The 19,069-nt window shown below is 46.8% G+C and overlaps 1 protein-coding gene across 5 annotated transcripts in view; it reads right to left on the reverse strand.

Moving 5' to 3' along the window:
• Positions 1–19,069, reverse strand: part of MAP4K5 (mitogen-activated protein kinase kinase kinase kinase 5) — a 58,038-nt gene that overhangs the window by 38,224 nt on the left and 745 nt on the right. For all 5 annotated transcript variants that reach the window (XM_042871622.1, XM_042871461.1, XM_042871541.1 and 2 more), the window contains exon 2: positions 2,117–2,174. In XM_042871622.1, the coding sequence (XP_042727556.1) occupies positions 2,117–2,174 (58 nt within the window). The remainder of the gene's footprint in view (positions 1–2,116; positions 2,175–19,069) is intronic.

The raw sequence follows: 19,069 nt of genomic DNA on the forward strand, positions 1-19,069 counted from the left end.
GTAAGACAAAGATGGGTCTGAATTTGTCCCCTGTATCCCCTAACCACATAATACGTGAGGGCTCATGCAGTAAATGGCACTGCAGTCTTCCCAATAATCTAGCTTGAGAGGGAGAAAATGGGGAGTGTGGTGAAGCCACCACAGCATCCAGTATAGAAATGTTTCTAACTCTTATTTTGGTGAAGACTGCTCTGATGAGTTAACTCAACCTCACACATAGTTGCCTGACCATTCCAAAATGGCTGCAACATGAATCAAACAAAAAAACCCAACAAAACAGCCAACCATCCAAACAAAACCAACAAATCCACATCCAAGTACCTCAGAGATTCCACCCAGGACTGTTACCTTCAAGAAACATTAACAGATTTTCAGAAGCCTGAAAACAAAAAAACCAAAACAAACAGCACAGATGCAAAGACCACGTTGCTCTTTTTCTTGAGCTCCTTCAGCTCACTTCTATAAGAGGTGCTCCAGCCCCCCAGGCATCTTCGTGGCCTCCTCTGCACCCACTCCAACAGCTTCACATCCTTTTTGCTGGGAGCCCTGGGCTTGGATGTGGTGCTCCAGATCCATAACTACTCAAGGACAACAGGCATGTTGGAAAATTTCAGTCCCTTGGACAATATTAAACTTTTATGAAAAATGAATGCACTTTTTAAAAGCAGCTTTTGCTGAAGCTTGACTGCTGAAATAAAAACTTAGAAGTATCTGGTTGCTAAGATCGAGTCTCTGATCACTATATATAATTTTGGTCATAGTCTTCAGTGGAAGACATATTGGTGCTCATGCTGGTCAGAACTCTTGGGTTGGCACACCAGATTTGATAGAAATCCAGTTGGAGAAACCACAAAGTACAACACCAGAAGACTCTGTGTTTATGTATCCATGCCTCCCTAACCAAGTGAGTGAACAGAACCAAGTAACCACAAACAAACAGGAGAATGCATCTCCCTGAGCAAGAAATAGGAACATATCAACACGGCAAGATCCTCATCAAAATGGCAGTCTTTAATCTGTCCAGTCAAGATGGCTGTGCAGGGAGATGCTTCAGAGCTGGTCTGCAAAACCTTCACTGCCCAAAGAGAGGCTGGCAGGGATTCTGATGGCCTCCACTACAGCCTTTTGCTCCAAGCAGGGCTCACTGCAGTCAGGTCACGTTGCTCACGGCCTTGTTCCAGTCAACTCCCAAGAGTCTCCCAGGATGGAGATCCCCCATCACTTCTTTGACATTCTCCTTATGAAGAGTTTTTCCCATTTCCAACTGGAATCTCTCTTGCCATAGCCTGTGCCCTACTGGCTCCCAAACCTTTGCTGGGCTCCCCACTCTGCACATCTGCAGTGGAAGATGGTGTTCAGACTCCTCTTCAGCCTTCCTGCCTCCAGAACAAAAAGCTCAGTTCCACCAGTCGTGTCCTTCCAGATTTTCCTCTTTTCCTGCCTGCGTTCATTCCCTGTAGCACTCCAGCCACAGAAGTTAACCCACCACATCTCCATAAACCCTGCTACTTCCTAGCGCAGTGACCATACATAAACCTCCAGTGTCCCTTAATCTCTCTACAGACTACAAGTGATAGTGAGTGCTGGGACAGCTCACGTTCACAGATCCCTCATCCCCTGTCCCTAAGAGCCAGGACTCCAAACATACAGCACAGGAGTTCAGGCAAGGACTGGCTGTGGAGACACTAGGGAGGCAAGGAGATGCAGAAGAGGGATACACTAAAGAGGGGTGTGAAAGGTATTCCAGAAGGCACTGATTTTCCCAACACACCTTTGGTGAGCACTGGTACCATTGCTTGGTCCCCTCCCCATTTTGATTCTCAAAGCTCCCCACTCTTTCACAATCTACCATCTGTCCTGAATCTACTGCAACACGCTGGAACTGCAGCATTTTTTTTATGAAACAACAAGTAAGGCAGATAAGAACGAACAAGGAAATCGTGAGCAGGATATAGCCAAAAGCAATGGTACATCCTGTAGAGCTTCCTGTCATCTAACCACTGAAACAGCAAAAATAAACCCACTTCTTTTGTCTGGAGCTTTGCAGCCATGAAAATCAACATGTGTAAAAACTGAAACTGCAATCCAAAAACATAGAAAAGAATGCAAAACTTACCAGGCTCTAACTTGATTATTTTTACAGCAGCCAGTTCTCCAGTATGAAGATTTCTAGCCTGAAATAAGAGAGTTAAGACACATTCAATTATGCTGCAATGGCATCTCAGAGAGTTTTACAAGATATGCTGGATGTAATGTGTTACAAATAGTTCACAACGCAATCAGCTGTGAGCAACCTGGGTGAGGATTATCTGGGCTTGGTATTAGCACTGCAACAACCTAGTTGGAAATCTGAAGTGTTAGCAGCAGTTCCTTCCAGAGCTTCTAAAACCAAACAGCTTTTCATCAGCAAACAAGGTGCAATCAAAACACCACTGTAAGGGCTGTTCAAACTGAGAAGTGCCCGCAGCCGATGCAGACTGGAGTGATGCAAAAGACTGTGCTGCACTGCGGGCTGCCAGAGCATGCTGAACTGCACCCACCTCATGGTGGGAAACCTCTGTGTGCTCTGAAAGTGGAACTGATAGGCAGAAGAGAGAAGTTCTGCAGATGCAGCATGTTTCATGGGAACTACTGGATTCTGAAACTCCTTCCAGCAGACTCTGGCTGACTGGTGTGGTCCCCACATTCCTCCACTCTTTACTCTGAGAGTGGTGAGGTGCTGGAACAGCTGCCCAGAGAGGCTGTGATGCCCCGTCCATCCCTGGAGGTGTTCAAGGCCAGGTTGGATGGGGCCCTGGGCAGCCTGGGCTGCTGTGAAATGTGGAGGTTGGTGGCCCTGCATGGCACAGGGGGGTTGGAGCTTCGTGGTCCTTGAGGTCCCTTCCAACCCGGGCCGTTCTGTGGTTCTGTGAATGCAGCTCCAATCCAACCTTCCCACCATACCTGGAGGGAGTCCTCCTGTAAAATTCCCACTGAGAGCTCAGCGCTGGAAGACAATGTTACAGGAACCTTCGACCTGGAAAGCTGTATGAGGGGATCTCATTAATGCTGTTAACTCTGGTAAAACGAGCTCTAAATCACCCAGGCACCATCACCAGAGCTAAGCTATATTATTTTTGACACACAACCTAATCCAATTAGGGACTGTGGCATTCCCTTTTTGCTGAGCATCCAGAAGTTAATGCCTTTTGACTCTGTGAGAGAAGTTCAACATCTTCTGAACACATAAAATATGGCAAAAGGTTAAAATTGTAGAAAATCTGAGGAAAACTGGGCCAGCTGAAATTGATTGGTAAGTATTTAGGATAAGGATGCAAAGGAAAGTTGCCTGAGGGCTGAGCTGGAGAAAGCCACTGCAGAACATGACGTTCTTCTCTTGCTTATGGACAAGAAGTCTTCATTTAGCAACAGGTAGAGCAAGGACTTAAAATATGAATCCCTCAACTGTGTCAACGCTTAGTCAAGCTTCCAAATCAAGCTTTCCTACTACTGGGGAAAAAAAAAAAGCCAGCAATAATTGGCCCATTCAAAGTCCCATAGTGTTCAGGTAAGTGCCATCTGTCAGCATGCAGGGTAGGAACACTCTCAAGTGTGACTCAACCGAAAACAAAGCAAACCTGAATAACCATGCAACAGAACCAACTAATTTACGCAAATCACTGAACAGAGCGATGTCTGCTAACCACAAAGGAAACCCCTGCCACTTCTTTAAGTACCTTCTGACCAGAAATGCTCAGCAGACTGCAGCACAATCATTTGCATTCATCAACATCCTGATGAAGCACATCAGGGACCTTTTTGGTACTCTTACACCAACCTGTTATAAAACACAGAGGTGCCTGTAAGAATGTGAGGCTCCCACTGAAGTCAGGAAACCTCAACTATCCATCCTTCTATCCAAAACCAGCCAAGCTGTTCAGATAAAGGAGACCGAACCGCACTGTGTACAGAAGATCACCTTCATCTCTGAAACACACACAAGACTGTATTCTTTCCTGATATTCCCATCACTGTTCCTGTTATGCCAAAGCCTGAAAGAATAGCTGCAGACTGCCAAAGGTACACACACTGCTCGGCTGGGGTGCAAAGGTCCAGGCCAGAGCTCAGTGCATTGCTGGCTCTCAGCTCCCACACTGCACAGGCCACACAGCTTCACCCAAGAACACCCTGCTGCTATCCTGCATTACCATCATGTTTTTGGCAAAGCCCCAACGTGGAATGTTTTGGTTTTAAGCCATCAACCTTTGCCTGATGGCATGGAAAGCTTTTCACCAGGTTGGTATTTACGGACTGAACATATTGAGCTGTCTGTATCAGTCACCCTAAAACAGGTTTCCTGGTCCTATAATTTCATCTTCCAACTCAATAGTTTTCTTGAATTGACCACACACACTATTTAAACCATATCATGCCAGCACCAAAGGCAAAAATACTAAGCATTCCCTCACACTCAGCATCACAGATTCCCAGCATGGCTGTGATTGGAGGTTCTGCTGGAACCCTCTGGTCCCACTCTGTCCCAGCAGGGACACCCAGAGCTGGTGCCCAGAGCACCTGGGGCTTTTGGAGGTCCCCAAGGAGGAGACCCCACAGCCTCTGCATCAGTGCTCCGTCACAGCCCAGCACAGAAACGCTTCTGATGGTCAGAGGAAGCCTCCCGTGCTCCAGTTTGTGCTCATCGCCCCTTGTCCTGGCTGCATCCTCTCTGCACCCCCGTTCAGGTGGGGACGCCCTCCTCAGCTCCAGGCTGAGCAGCCCCAGCTCTTGGCCCTCCTCACAGCAGAGCTGTTTCAGGCCCTGCAGCACCTCCCTGGCCTTATGCTGGGCTCTCTCCTCTACTGAGGGCCCAGAACTGGGCCCAGCACCCCGTGCAGCCTCACCAGCACTGAGCAGGGGCGAGGACCCCCTCCCTTGACCTGCCCATAATACTTTGCCTAAGGCAGCCCAGGACACCAACAGCCCTCTGAGCAGCAAGGGCCCAGCAGCTTGTTGGGCTGCTCACAGACACTAGAACCGCATCAGATCTTCTGTCTGCAGGGTCAGTTGCAGGCATTCAGCAAGCTTCCCAGGAGAGCCACCCACCCCTAAGTGCAACTATCAGCTTTTATCCCTCCTACAAGGGCACCCACTTTACATACGTACCTACACCTCTGTCTGTTGCCACCTCTTGCTTTTTCAGCCTTTCTACTCTTTACCTTTCTGTCAGCTGAAAACTTCATCAATAATGAACGGCGGTTATCTCACATATCATGAAAAACAAAAGATGGTGAAGGCTAAAAACTGCTTCCCCGTGGTACACAGTTTGCATTGCTGGGCTATGTTAAAAAGGACGGTGCGGTACTGAGGGAGTCAGCCTTTGTGAACCAATCCTGACGTTTTACCAAACATGAAATCTGACAAAACTCACCCATTTCTTACAATAGTTCTTACAGACAGATCTGACGCTGCAGGCTAAGAGACCACAGCCTGGCCGTGGCCCAGCTCCCTCCTGTGCTGGAGCCCACATCCCCGTCAGCTCCCTGCCGCGCTTCCCACGCCACAGAAGAACAGCCCGACTTCCCCGACAGATTGCAGAAGGAAGCCAGAGCCTCTGCTGCCTGCTAGCACTGATCTTGTTCTATTTCGTGAGATTCAAAACTAAAAATTATGTTCTACATTGCTTAGAGTGAAAATTGAAACTATGGGATTTTGGCACAAAGTTACAGAAGGAAGTTTGACTGACACAAGAATGGGACAAGAATGAGGGCATGTTTGAATGGGGTGAGCCACAGAATTAACCTCTGAATCACAGAATTGTTAAAGTTGGCCTTGTTTAGCTCTACATCATATACAGCGTGTATGTAGTGAAAGAAAGGCTGGGTGGTTATTTGGTCACCCCCTTTCCTGGCTATGGGAGGAGTGACAGCACCCCAATGAACACAGCTCTTCCAGAATATTTTACCAGCTACATGCTAATCCTACAGAACAAGAGAGCCTGTGTTCAAGATTAAATACAAGGACTGCTTTTTTTTTCTCCTCCCCCCCCCAATGTCCCACTACAGGACAAACCCAGGCACAGCACAAGCTCAAAGGCTAACTCAAAGTGAAGAGATGCAGCACCAGGAGGGCTGGGGGTTTGGGCAGACAAAAGCAGAACTGCTTTATGTGCACATCTGAAGTTCAGCTTTGCGTGCTCAGCCTCCTTTATGGAATCACAGAATTGCTCACGTTGGAAAAGACCTTAAAGATCATCAAGTCCAACCACTACTCAAGTCCAACCATACTACTGCCAGGGAGGTGGTGGAGTCTCTTTCTCTGGAGATGTTCAAGACCTGCCTGGATGCCGACCTGTGCGACCTGCTGTAGGGAACTGCTTTGGCAGGGGGTTGGACTTGATGATCTCTGGAGGTCCCTTCCAACCCCTACAGTTCTGTGATACCCTACCACTATCCTTGTCCAGCTGCTTTCTTCTTCAACACTGAGGAAAAGAAGGGCAAGATTTGGACACCAATACCACAACTTCCAAATCACTATCTTCAATCTCAACAGTGAAATATCCCCCTCATGCCTATGCCTGTGTCTGATCTCCAGGCTTGGATCAACCCTCCAGTTCACCAGCAGATTCATTTGTTCAACTGAGGCTTCATTTAATCTAATCAGAACTGCAGCTCCTGTGGCAACCCTCCCACACACCCCCACGTTATTCATTCCTTGCCAAGCTCCACTCATCAGTGACCACGATGCTTCGCTGTCTCATCTGCTGCTTGCTTTTTCTCCACCTCCCAAAGGTCCCCTGACTTCCAGGTTCAGTCATTTGCCTTCTAGTTTATGACTTCTGATTCTTCGTAACTCTTAACTTGCTCTGTCCTGTTCTGAAATTCCCAGCACGGATAATGGGAACGGCTTCCTTTCTAAAACCACGTAACTCCAGAGCTCCTCACAGAACCTTTAAAAGCAAAACGAAGTTAATTTGCTGTGCCAGTCTAGAATTGCTATCCTTCCCAAGAGAAGGACACTGCAACCTTTTGTAGCATCACGCCTTAGCAAAGCACATTTGTAGAAGGAACCAAACTCCCTGAAAGCTCTAAGAAAACAACCCTTGAACGTCTGCAGCTAAAGGTTAACATGGGCACAGAGACCAGTCATGGCAGCTCATGGCTGCAAAGAAAACAAGCAGCTCCCAATCCCCCCACATAAGCCCTGGACAGAGCAAAAGCCAAAGGGTCACCTCCTCAGGCTGCAGGCTGACTGCTGAGCTCTGCCTGCTCTGCAGCCTAAACCAGCAGGTCCTGATACAGTTCAGATGAACTGAGCACATTCCAGCCCCTGTCCCAACACCAGCCATCACGCCCTATGAGCACTCACTGCCCACCTTTCCAGATGTGGTATGGGACTCACCTATATTCCTCACATTCCCCTGTACCAACCTCCTACCTAGGAGCATGCACCAAGCTCACCTAGATGTGACTACCAGACAATCCTATGTGTATTTTTGTTTGTTTGATCTGAAATAAACAAACCTGACCCCGTCACATAAACAAATCCTTCATCCCAAGCAAACCCACAGAGTGCTGAGCTGAACAAAGGCCCTTCTGCTCAGCACTGAGAGCATCTCCACAACAGACACCAAACATCTTCCCCTTCATGCAGTTCCAGCTCTGCAGGAATTTAAGAAGTGTGATAGGACAGCTATAAGGAACGGAGCGTAAGTGGGATGAGTCTACAAAATCCTAAAGCAGATCTTACTGTGTGGGATTAGATTTGTGCCAGACACAACAAGCACATTTGCCACCCCGAGTCCCCGCAATGCTCTGTTAATCTCTGCAGGTGTGCCAAGGCAGCTCACCTGTAAAGCAGACATCAATCTAATCTGAGCAGTTACAACATAATACCTAAGAGCACCTTCTTATTTTCAGTGCTCTTTCTCTTTTAGGAGGCAGAAACAGCCAGAAGGCAATTGTTTACTCTGCAATTTTCCAGCTGGATCTTTAATTGAGAGCCGTACCAGGCTCTTCTATGGGGAGAAGGCACAGAGGCTTTCAGAAGCCACTTCTCTAACAGAGACTTCACAGATTCAGCACCCTGAAAGAGATCCATCTCTCACAGCCATCACCACAGCACTTTCCAGAATAAACTAAGGACAAAGATTCACATGCTAATTTTACTTGTGTCAGCAAGTTCACACTGCAGCAGCACTACCAGCACAGCCATCCATTTTCTTCTGCCAAAGAGCAGTCAGGCACTGGAATGGGCTGCCAGGAAGGTGGTGGGCATCCCTGGAGGTGTTCAAGATACATTCAGGTGTTGTACTGAGGGACATGGTTTGATAGGACAAGGGGAATGGTTTTAAAGTGAGACAGGGGAGGTTTGGGTTGGATATGAGGAGGAAGTTTTTCAGCCAGAGGGTGGTGAGGCACTGGCACAGGTTGCCCAAGGAGGCTGTGGATGCCCCATCCCTGCAGGCATTCAAGGCCAGGCTGGATGTGGCTGTGGGCAGCCTGGGCTGCTGGTTGGCGACCTGCACACAGCAGGGGGTTGGAGCTGGATGAGCACTGTGCTCCTTTGCAACCCAGGCCGTGCTGTGACTCCATGATTTGGTGGGGAACTACTGGTGGTAGGGGACCAGTTTGACTGATGACCTGGGGATCTTTTTCAACCTTGGTGATTCTACGGTTTTATGACTACAGACACTTTCCTACTCAAAGCCATCAAGGATTGAAGGCTCATTAACAACATCAGTCCAACTCCTTTTATTCCTGCAGAGGGAACAGGCCCAGGATGCGTACCAGCAAACTGTCTCTCCAGCTCTGCCACAGACCTCAGCAGCCACAAAACATTCAATTCCCATTCCTACCAATCACTGCTGAAGGACAAAGACTGATGGCAACGTGGGTAACAACAGCACCAAAGCAAAGCTCAGTGCACATCTCAGCAGCATTCAGCAGAGAAAAAGTAACGCCACCAAAAAAAAGCAGCTGTATGCTTCCAAGTTGGTCATTCTCCTTGTGATCCTCCTATGAAATCTTGGCAAACCGTTGTTTGCAAATATTTGGCGCAATCCTTCCAAAATTGAAAGGCTAAAGCTAGAAATAGACCCCGACCACAAAAGTGCTATTTAGCAACTAATGCAGCGCAAGAGATACAAAACAAATACCACATGAGAGGAAAAAAACAAACAAATAAAAGCCCAATTTTGATGCAGCTGGAGCAAAAGTAAAATAACAAACACAACTTCTCAAGTCACAACAGCGTGAGTAAGATTGCTTTGGGAAGCTAATAGAAATAGCTCACCCTCCTGCAGAACAGCACACATGTGTGAGCACATAAGGTGCCACAAACCAAAGCATGTCCATGAAGCTGTGGACATGCTTAGAACTGAGCACACATGGCTGACAGCTTGAATGGCTGGGGTGTAATTAGGGGGAAGTTATGAATAGATAAATAATAAATAAAGATATGTTTGAACTTATTATTAAAGCACGCACGGAGATGGAAGTTAAAAGGGTTTCTTACATAAAAGGGTTATAAAAGGGTTGAAAGCACATATCAAGATACAGGAAAAAAAATCCCCTCCACTTTAATGGATTATAAATTCAAGTAACATTAAAAGACTGCACAGCTTATAGCTGCAAGGGCATTTATCCACTCCTCAGAGACGGAAGAACTCAGGACAAGCAATCCAAAATACGTGAAGGAGAGCAAGAGAGGAATCAGGGAGTTGAACTAATGGAGCACCCAGCCTCTCAGCACCACTAACCCCACCTCATACATCAGAAACACACCAATATCATCTGTTAGACAGACACCTGCATCGTTTGTGTCAGGGAAGCTCTGAGGAATGTCCAACAATTTGCACGTAGCAAGGACAGAACTGCCAAGCATTACTCAAGAAATCAATGATTCAGGTCCAAAGCTCTTGACTGTGCTTTCCCATCAAAAATAAAGCAACAAATCCCAAACATGTGCTTTCTAGACTAGGAGGAAAGCATGGCTTTGAAGCAGAAAGCAAGCTGTAAGCCATTTCTATTCTTCTTCAGGACCAAGTCTTCTGAAGCACAGTACAAATCCTCATTGCTTCCTTTTCCTTATTGTCATTTATCTGACAGAACGTAGAGCAATGCAGGCGAAAAACACCGATTTCAGCAGCAAAATCCCATGCTAGCATTGTTATCCTGTGAGTGCCTCCTTAAATTTCAATTCCTCAAAGATACACCAACAGTGAGAGAACCAGGAGGAACCAAAGTAAGTTGGCTGTGCGAAGGAGACAGGTCTGGGTGTTTTGTGTGGTGTCGTCAGTAAATAAAACAGTGACCAGAATGGATGGAATGAACAAAAAAAAAAAGCCATGTAAAGCAAAGGAGATAAAACAAGGTAGAAGAAAGGTTAAGTACAAAATACGTCTTGTACTTACATTGAGTGCAGAGAGGAAATACGATCTGTAATAAAGTGGAAGTGTATCTTTCTGGATATCACAGCTGCCTCATCCCTTCACACCTTATTTTAACCCAACAGGAGGGGTTTGGTGCTTGTTTGGGGTTTGTTTTGTTCATTTTTCAAGTTTTAAGTTGCTTCCTTGACTTGGACTCATCCCCTCATGCAAATGAAGCAACCAGAAAAGAAGAAACAAGCATTTTTGACAGCTTATTCTACAGCTGTCAAACCCTGGTTTCACTTCAGCAGCCTTGTTCCAACCCACCAGGCCGCTGACCTCCCCAGCTCACTTGCTCTTTAAAGCATGGACAGAAAATAACGTGCATGCTATGGAAGTTATAATATCACAGTAAACTAGGCCTTATGATTGAATTTGTATTTAAAGGGAAGAATGTCTCCCCGATTTTAATGCAGTTGAAAACATTTACCACCTTGTCATTCCTCTTTGTTTCATTACATACGCAAAATTTCCTCTTAGCATGAAGTTCCCAGTATCCCCAGTTGGAAGGGATATCACACAAGGATCAGCCCAGCTCCTGAGTTACTGCATCTCAGCACTAACTCAGCTGCCACCAACATGCATCCTCAGCATCCTTCTTGTCCTCTGAACACTGTGATGGAGGGCTAACGATCCACACGCCTGCTCAGTGGAAGGAACAAGATAAGATCCTCACGAAGCTACAGCAACAAAAACCAAAAAGCAGACCTGTAAATCAAAACAGATCCCAGCCTTAAGCAGAAAGCCAAAGCTGTCACATGTAATACTACACTTGCTATAAGGTATCCTGAAGACATGATGTACCCTGCAAGTGTATTCCACCTCAGGAAGTTTAAGATAGCATAACTGCCCTTCTCTGCACAAAGCCACCGGAGACTGAACTCGCGCAGCCAAAGGGCAACCACACAGGGATCACATGCAGATTCCACTTTGGGCTGCCCTCGGCCAAAGAAAATGATGCACATGGGTGAAGCAATGAAATCAGAAACCATGAGAGAGTAGGAGGGCCAAAGCTGTCACGTCTAGATGAACTCAGCGCCCACTGAGACGGCACTGCATCGGAGCTGTCGAGGACACAGCTGGCCCCACACCTCCCCATGGCAAACCCAGCGCCTGGCTGACATGCAGCATTCCCTGCTGGCTGCAGGAAGCACTGAGGCTCCTAGAAATAGAGGCAGCAGCTGCTTCATCTCCCTCCCGAGTTCATCATTTTGTCGTTTCATGGAGAAAAGCCACAGCCCGCTGCTCTCCTCCTCCCAGACTCATCCCCCAGAAGTGACCTTTGCTGCCCAACCCAGCACAGCCCATCTCGGTCTATGAGCTGGACAAACCTCAGAATTTGCAGAATGAGAAAGAGACAACGTTTCTGTTTCTGACCCTAAAAAGGCAATCAGTTGTGGCTGCTGAAGTGACAGCAGACGATGAAGCTCAAACTTCCCTCTCCATCCTCAGAGCTCTGCCCCCAGTTTGGCACTGGGAGGAAATGTGAAACCAGGCTCTGTAGACAGGAAATGTTTGGCAAAGTTTTAAAGGCACGATGACAATTAGAAGTGTACTCAATTGCTCCTGCAGTGACTTATGCCTCTTCACACTGATCCAAGCAGTTGACTGTCACAACTCAAGCACTGCTTTGAATTTCAACACTGACATGCCCAAACCTCTGATTTGGATTCCTCCAAGGCCAGGCTGGATGTGGCTCTGGGCAGCCTGGGCTGCTGGTTGGTGACCTGCACGCAGCAGGGGGTTGAAACTAGATGAGCATTGTGCTCCTTTTCAACCCAGGCCATTCTAGGATTCATGCTGACCAGGTATTTCGGCTATGCAGACACGCTCAGCACACCCAGGAAGCCCTCAGGAAGTGCTGATACGACAGAAGTGATGCCCACCACACGCAGCCTGGTTCAGCTGCCTCCCTTCACAGTACCCTGCTGTTATCCTCATCCCAGCAATGGAAATTGCCCTCCTAATACAGGCAGCATTTCACATGCTTCTTCAAAAGAAAAAGGCATCTCAGATACCTTAAATTGACTCCTACCCCCCTCTGAGAGCCCAGCATGTACTGTGAGCAACACAACAAACGCTCTCCCTTTTACCCCCTGCAGGCTAAACTCATCACAAGAAAAAATTTCAATTACTGCTGTTTTCACACCCTCCATAAACACAGCACAAACACCTGATGCTCATGCTTTAACACTTTACCATTTATCTTCCATCAAGATTAATGACTGCATTCTTGGGAGGTCATCATTCATCTCTTATCTTGCACGTCCACATATTAAACAGCAAGTGAAGGCAAATGGAACACTGTTCTCTATCAGCAAGCAGCTATACTTGCAGATGAGAGCAGAACAAAACCACTGCTCCAGCTTGTTCGAGCAGATAGTCAAATTCCAGTCAATATTTGGCTTTACCATCTCTCAGCCTTTGCTGTTCCCTCTCACTGACCCTGGAGGTAACTGCACAGTGTACAGCTTGGCATGCACAGGGCTCCTTGGGCAGCGTGCTGCTGAAAAATACCAAACACACAACTCCAGATACTCTAAGTAGGGCATGAATGTGATAAATGGATAAACCATCCAGAGTAAGTTCATCTGTTCTGCGCCTAATTAGAAAGGGAGCAAGCCGTCAAACAACCTCTTGGCAGAGATAGCCACAATTTATCTCTTTAGCACATACAGCCAGAATAAACTTGAATATACTTAACTTACATCTAAACACACATTTCTGCATTTCTACTTAGGGGAAAGAAACGATGCCTTTAATGCTGCATGAGAAAGCAAGTTCAAGGAGGTAACATCAATAAAGACAACAGAGCCCTGCAAAGACCTCCTCTCTGCAAGTAGGAACAGCAGCTGCCTCTCTGGAGCACCTCAATGTTCACATCTCAGCAAGTCCAAATCTAGCTGTGTACAGCAGAAAATGCGCTTCATGCAAGCAGAGAGAAGACATCAGCCTTCTCTCCAGAGCCCCGCTCCCACCTTTTTAATGCTTCTGTGAGGACAAGTCTCCTTTGGAGCCCTTTGCCTGGGCCTTGGCAGGGCCAGGAGCACCCACTGACCAGATTGGCCTCTGAACCAAGCGCTGACTGAAAGCGGGCAGGAAGCAATTCCTGGCTTACCTGCAGTGGGTGGGACAGCCCACAGACAGAGCGGGGTCTTCATTTTGCCACCTTGGGCTCTTTGAGGGGCAAGGATGGTCCTTGCAGGCTCTACCCATTGGATGAAATCAATAACTGTGGAGCGAAGGAATTTCAAAAGATGGAGTGCAAAATGGAAAACTCCCTGCACTAAATGCAGAATTTCTCCCTCAAATTAGGCAAGGAACTGCCAGCAGCTCAGACCTCTGTGTGACAGAGCACTCCTGCAGGACAACGTGGGAAGAGGCAAGTCTGGAGCTCAAAATGATGGCACTGGGCACTACCCAGCAGATGGAGACAGCAATTTTATAGAGCTGGTTACATGGAAATGGAGTGGGAAAGTATCCTGCCCTTCTCACTGAGCTTTTACTGAAATCCCAGGATGTGCTCACAGTAACGAAAATTGCCATGAACCACAAATCAGAGGTCCACCAAACCTTGAAAGTGGCCTCATTGATAGGAAGAATTCCAAAATTTGGAGAGAATTAAAGCATTCTGATTCTTTGAAGAAATATAAAGCCTGGGATCCTAACAAAAAGGCAAAGAAAATCTTTGAGCAACTTTTATGTATGTAGAGATCAACCCATTTCACACACGGAATCACCGTCTGTTGATGCTGCCTCCTCTCTTCATTCACAGCTGTAACCAAGAAGCAAGGTGCCAAACATGAATAAAGGTAGCAAGCGTGGTTGTTTTCCCAGCTGCAGGAAGGGCGGACAGTTGCTGGTGTCAGCCAGAAAAGCTGGCAAACTCCGTGCTGGCCTTGTGAGCAGGAAAAGCTGCTCTACAGGACACAGCTGATCTGCGTGTCACACACCTCTCCTGATGCAACCTGGAAACTCTCAGCCACCTCTTGCTATAAGTTTTCAGCCAGAGGGTGGTGAGGCACTGGCACAGGTTGCCCAAGGAGGCTGTGGATGCCCCATCCCTGCAGGCATTCAAGGCCAGGCTGGATGTGGCTCTGGGCAGCCTGGGCTGCTGGTTGGTGACCTGCACACAGCAGGGGGGTTGAAACTAGATAATTGTGGTCATTTGTAACCCAGGCCATTCTAGGATTACGTGATTCTATGAAGTCTTGGTCACATTCAAAGTCATCCGGATGAACTGGCACTAAAAACAACTACTGCATCTCCTGGGGCTGAAGCTGAAGTAGATACTGGTGTGCAAACACAACAATCTTTCACCTGTTCCTCCTTCTCAGAGATTTCTTCTGCTCTTGTGGTGTTTCAAAGGGGATGCAGAAACCACACCATGCACTTGAAAGAGAGCTCTGGGGTGGAAGGCAGAAAGGCACAGCACGTATAAAGCACCTCCAGTGTTCCAGACTGCTCTGCAACAAGGTGTGCAACACACAGGGACTGAACCAACACGCCCTCATTCCCTCCTTCCTGTGCACATCCACAAGACATTAAAGCCTCCCTGGATTGTTCCATAAATAAATGAGAAATAAACTAAAATCATCCACCCAGCAGAACATCTCCTGAAGGACAACACTGCAGAGCAGGAGGCTACAGCAGAACCAAGGCTGGTGCCACTGGGACATTAAACCCAACAGAACAGGCTCTCAGCTCCCCTATGACTTCAGAGATGCTTTAGTGCAAGGCAAACAATGCCCATAATCCTTGCAGACAAGTGCTGTCAGCACACTTTACATTGCTTTCTATACCATCACTACTGCTGGCACCAGCAGTTGCCTTTCTGGACACAGCCCTGGTCCAGCTGACAGAAGCATACTGAAAGCTGCTGCCACACTTCCTTCAGCTCCTCTCCTCTGATACCTGAGAGGACAACTCTTCAAAAAGACACAGAAAAGAGACCAGACCTTATTTTTAAGATTTTGGACACTACTTGCTTTTCAGAATCAGGGAAGAATTGGCACAGGGAGACACGTTCACCTCTCTGCACTGAACCTCCACAGAATGGTGGCAGAGCCTCAGGGCTCAGCAGGAGGCAGAGGTAGGAGAGCTCCTAATGATGTCAGCACATTGCTGGACAGAGGATTCTGAGGTGAGAGCCATCAGACCAGAAACAAATGGCACAGATACTCCCACACAGATCATGCACTTGTTTCAAAAGGCATCGCCCTCAGCTAGACACTGAGTCTGGGTCCTTATGTAACATCAGTGGGAAATACAGGTACACAGGAGGTGATATTTCAACCCAAACAGCTTTGAATGTTACACAGTAAAGATGCTTATTAAGAAGAAATCAAAGATTACAAATGGAAAAGCAAAGGCTTCCCTCAGTTCCCAAATATCCTGAAAGTGGGTGTCAGCAAGCCTCTGAGTAACTCAGTTCTCAGCAGTATGTTCTGTTGCATACACATGTATCAGTACTTACTGACTGCATCCAGAAGAGAAGCACGCAACTTCCCAGAAGAAAACATCCACAACAGCAGGAAGAAACTCGGCAGCAGCTGGTCTGATGCCATTCTAAACACCTTTCACATGGAAAAACAAGAACATGCAGACTTCATGCATGGCTCCAGCAAACACTGCTAACTATAAGCTTGGAGATGGAGAGGAAGAGAGGAAACCTCTCCATGTGATAAAAGCTTATGGTAATTTATAGACGTAAGCAATGTGTGTGCACCAGGAATAGAAGCACAGAATCAGGGATGGCCAACCCAGTTGGTCCACAGCTGCAAAAATGTACTCATAGAAAGTCTGAAGTATCCGACTGAAAACTACCAGAGCCATAGTGGGGCAGTGGCAGTGAAACAAAGCCATTCCACTTTTGATCCGTTGACTTGAAAAAGCAAAATGTTTTAACAAGCAAGTTAAAGACAAACTTTTGTTTTCATAGTGAAGAAAAGCGTCTGGCTGAGTTGATCCAACTTCATTGCTCAGTATCTCCCTGCAGCAATCAGAGAGCTGTGTCAGAACAACACAGGGTGCTTCTGAGTGAATGCCATCAACTGGTGCAGGAGATTAAAAAGCACCCTAGAGAATAAGAAAGACTTAGCAGAGGAAAGGGGAAGGAATGAAACTTCTGTGATATTTACTAAAAACGTGTCTCCTTTACAGGCATTTTCTGCTATTAATTTGGTACATTTCTCTCCCACGGCTTCAGCCAAACCAGAGCATTCAAAAACACTGCTCACATCAACCATCCTTTTGCTCCCCTTCTTCAATATTGAAGATTAGTACAAACACCAGGGCGCCTGCATGAGACTCCACAAAAAGCAAAGCCTTGCTTAGCTAGGAGAGAATGGGAGAGAGGAGACAGCAGGTGGGAGCAGGACTCACATGTGTAGTGATGGCTTCCATTTCCCTTCTGTGCCCAAGGGGTGATTTGCAGACGTGATTCAGCTTTCTGTTCTACAACACCAGGCAGCTGGACAATTTCTGCATTACCCACATGCAGTGTCTATTCCAGTACCACCACACAGGTACACGACCCAGCTTGGATCGTTTTTAAACACTGCTTGTATACGAGTACAGTGAGCAGACAGAAATCTGGCTGGGAAAGCCAGATGAAGACTTCAGCTTTGCAGTGCTCACCTCTGCAGAGCTCAGGGGTATGATGCTGAGCTGACAACCGTATCACTGGGAGTAAGGGGGAAAAATACCATTATCAAGTTATTAAGATCCACTGAGCACCCATCCCCATCACTATCACCTCTTCCAGAAGTCAGCAATTGAAGATATGCCTAACGCAGTGCTTTGAGAGAAATTACTGCAATGGGTTGGTATCAGCTCAATAACAAAATCCTGTAATACAAAGTAAAAAAACCCCTTCCCTGCACAGATGGAACAATGATTGCACTAGGATTTTAATGAGGAGTGCACTCCCACGACTGGTAGGCCCAAACTTGGATCCAATTCCACTTGCTGTGAATAGATAAGAAAATGTTTATTTAAGGATGGTTTCTCCCCCACCCTGAAATGCATTTTGGAGAATAAATATTAAAACAACACCAACAATCCAGCGCTTATGAGCGCCCTACAAGCAACCATTGTGTGCCATGTGACAGAGAAAAAAACACCAAGGCTAAGAAAACAGTCTAGTTTTAAGCATCCATAGATTTTTAGCAAGGACTTAAGTATGTTTCTGTAACCTAACAGTGAACACAAATATTTGCTTAACCCCCGCCTTCGACTTCCAGAAAAGAACTAATTACCCTGACAGCTACCAAATGCCCCAAGAAGAATTTGAGGCATGAACCACCACCACCACCAAAAAGCAACAGAGACAGAGCTCCCACCAGCAGAAGGGCTGCCTCACTTGGGCATCCTGAACCCAACTGTGCCCAAGACACCAGTGACTCATTATAGCGATGGAGCAGAGGAACTGCTTCAGGGGGTGAGAGGAAAATTCCATCTTAATTTAAGAATGCTCTAACAAACCTCGCCTGAGCTCTGAGACATCCCAACAATCAGATATTGACTAAGAAAGGCTTTCTATAAACACTGCTGACAGTGCTCAGCGAGCGATCTGTGCTAAGAGCCCTACCATGGACACAGAAAACTCCAAGTACAATGTTTACACATCAGCTGCTTTCAAGAAGTTTACCTTAGATACTTTTAAAATGAACACAACATCAATGGCTTTTAAAAACGAAGTTGGCTTTGCGTATTTGCCTTCACAGCCTGCACCATCCCATTCACTATTCCCTTGACACAGTTCCTCCCTGTTTGCAAGGCTCTGCAAAAACAAAGAGCGCACCAGCGACCTAGAAACAGATGCAGGATTCCTGACTGCTTTAAACTCATGAACTTCACACTTGGTTTAGAGGTGCAACAACTCCATCCAAGGCTTTGATTTACATTTCTCAGGTTGTGCAAGGAGAGGGTTTATCACTGAGACCCCTGCAGAACAGAAGGATGTTTACCAAGACCCAAAGAGAGGAGGTTTGGTGGGAAGGGGGGGTGTTATTTACAGGGCACTGTGCAGTGCCCTGCACCCAGCCAGCTCCGGAACTGGAAGCTATAGGACATGTCAGCACAGCTCTCCACTCATTAGCAGGATAATGAGAAGCAGAATCCGTCTCTTTTTTTTCCACTAGGAGCAAAGGGATGACACAGAACACTTCCCTGTGACACAGCCAGTCGCTTTTCACCACGCTGCCCTACGCTGTGCAGCTATACCCAAACAAACCAGCTGAAGGCACGCAATGTTTCAGATTTATGAAACCTGAAATGTCCTTTTTAAGTTTTACGGGCCAGATTTCCCAGCAAAGAAATCATAGAATCACAAGGTTGGAAAGGATCTGCAAGATCTACTAATTCAACCATCCTCCCATCACCACTGCTACCACAAGCACTAAACCATATGTCGTAGCTCCTCAGTTGACTGATCTGCACACAGCAATCTAAGGAAAAAATAAGAATGTAAATATCCATTACCGTGAAAACAAAAGAGTTAAAAATAACTCCCCGAGGCCATCAGTAACCATTTCAAAGGGGGATGAGAACGAGATCCGACTATAAAACTCCAATTTGAACATTAGCAAACAGCCCTCCCCCAGCACGCAGCAATTACCGGCGCCTTTCATGTGGCACAGCCACGCTCCTCAGTTTGGT

The sequence above is a fragment of the Lagopus leucura genome, unplaced genomic scaffold, assembly GCF_019238085.1.
Source record: "Lagopus leucura isolate 7727_CA_CO unplaced genomic scaffold, USGS_WTPT01 Super-Scaffold_1, whole genome shotgun sequence".
In the NCBI taxonomy this organism is placed as follows: Eukaryota; Metazoa; Chordata; class Aves; order Galliformes; family Phasianidae; genus Lagopus; species Lagopus leucura.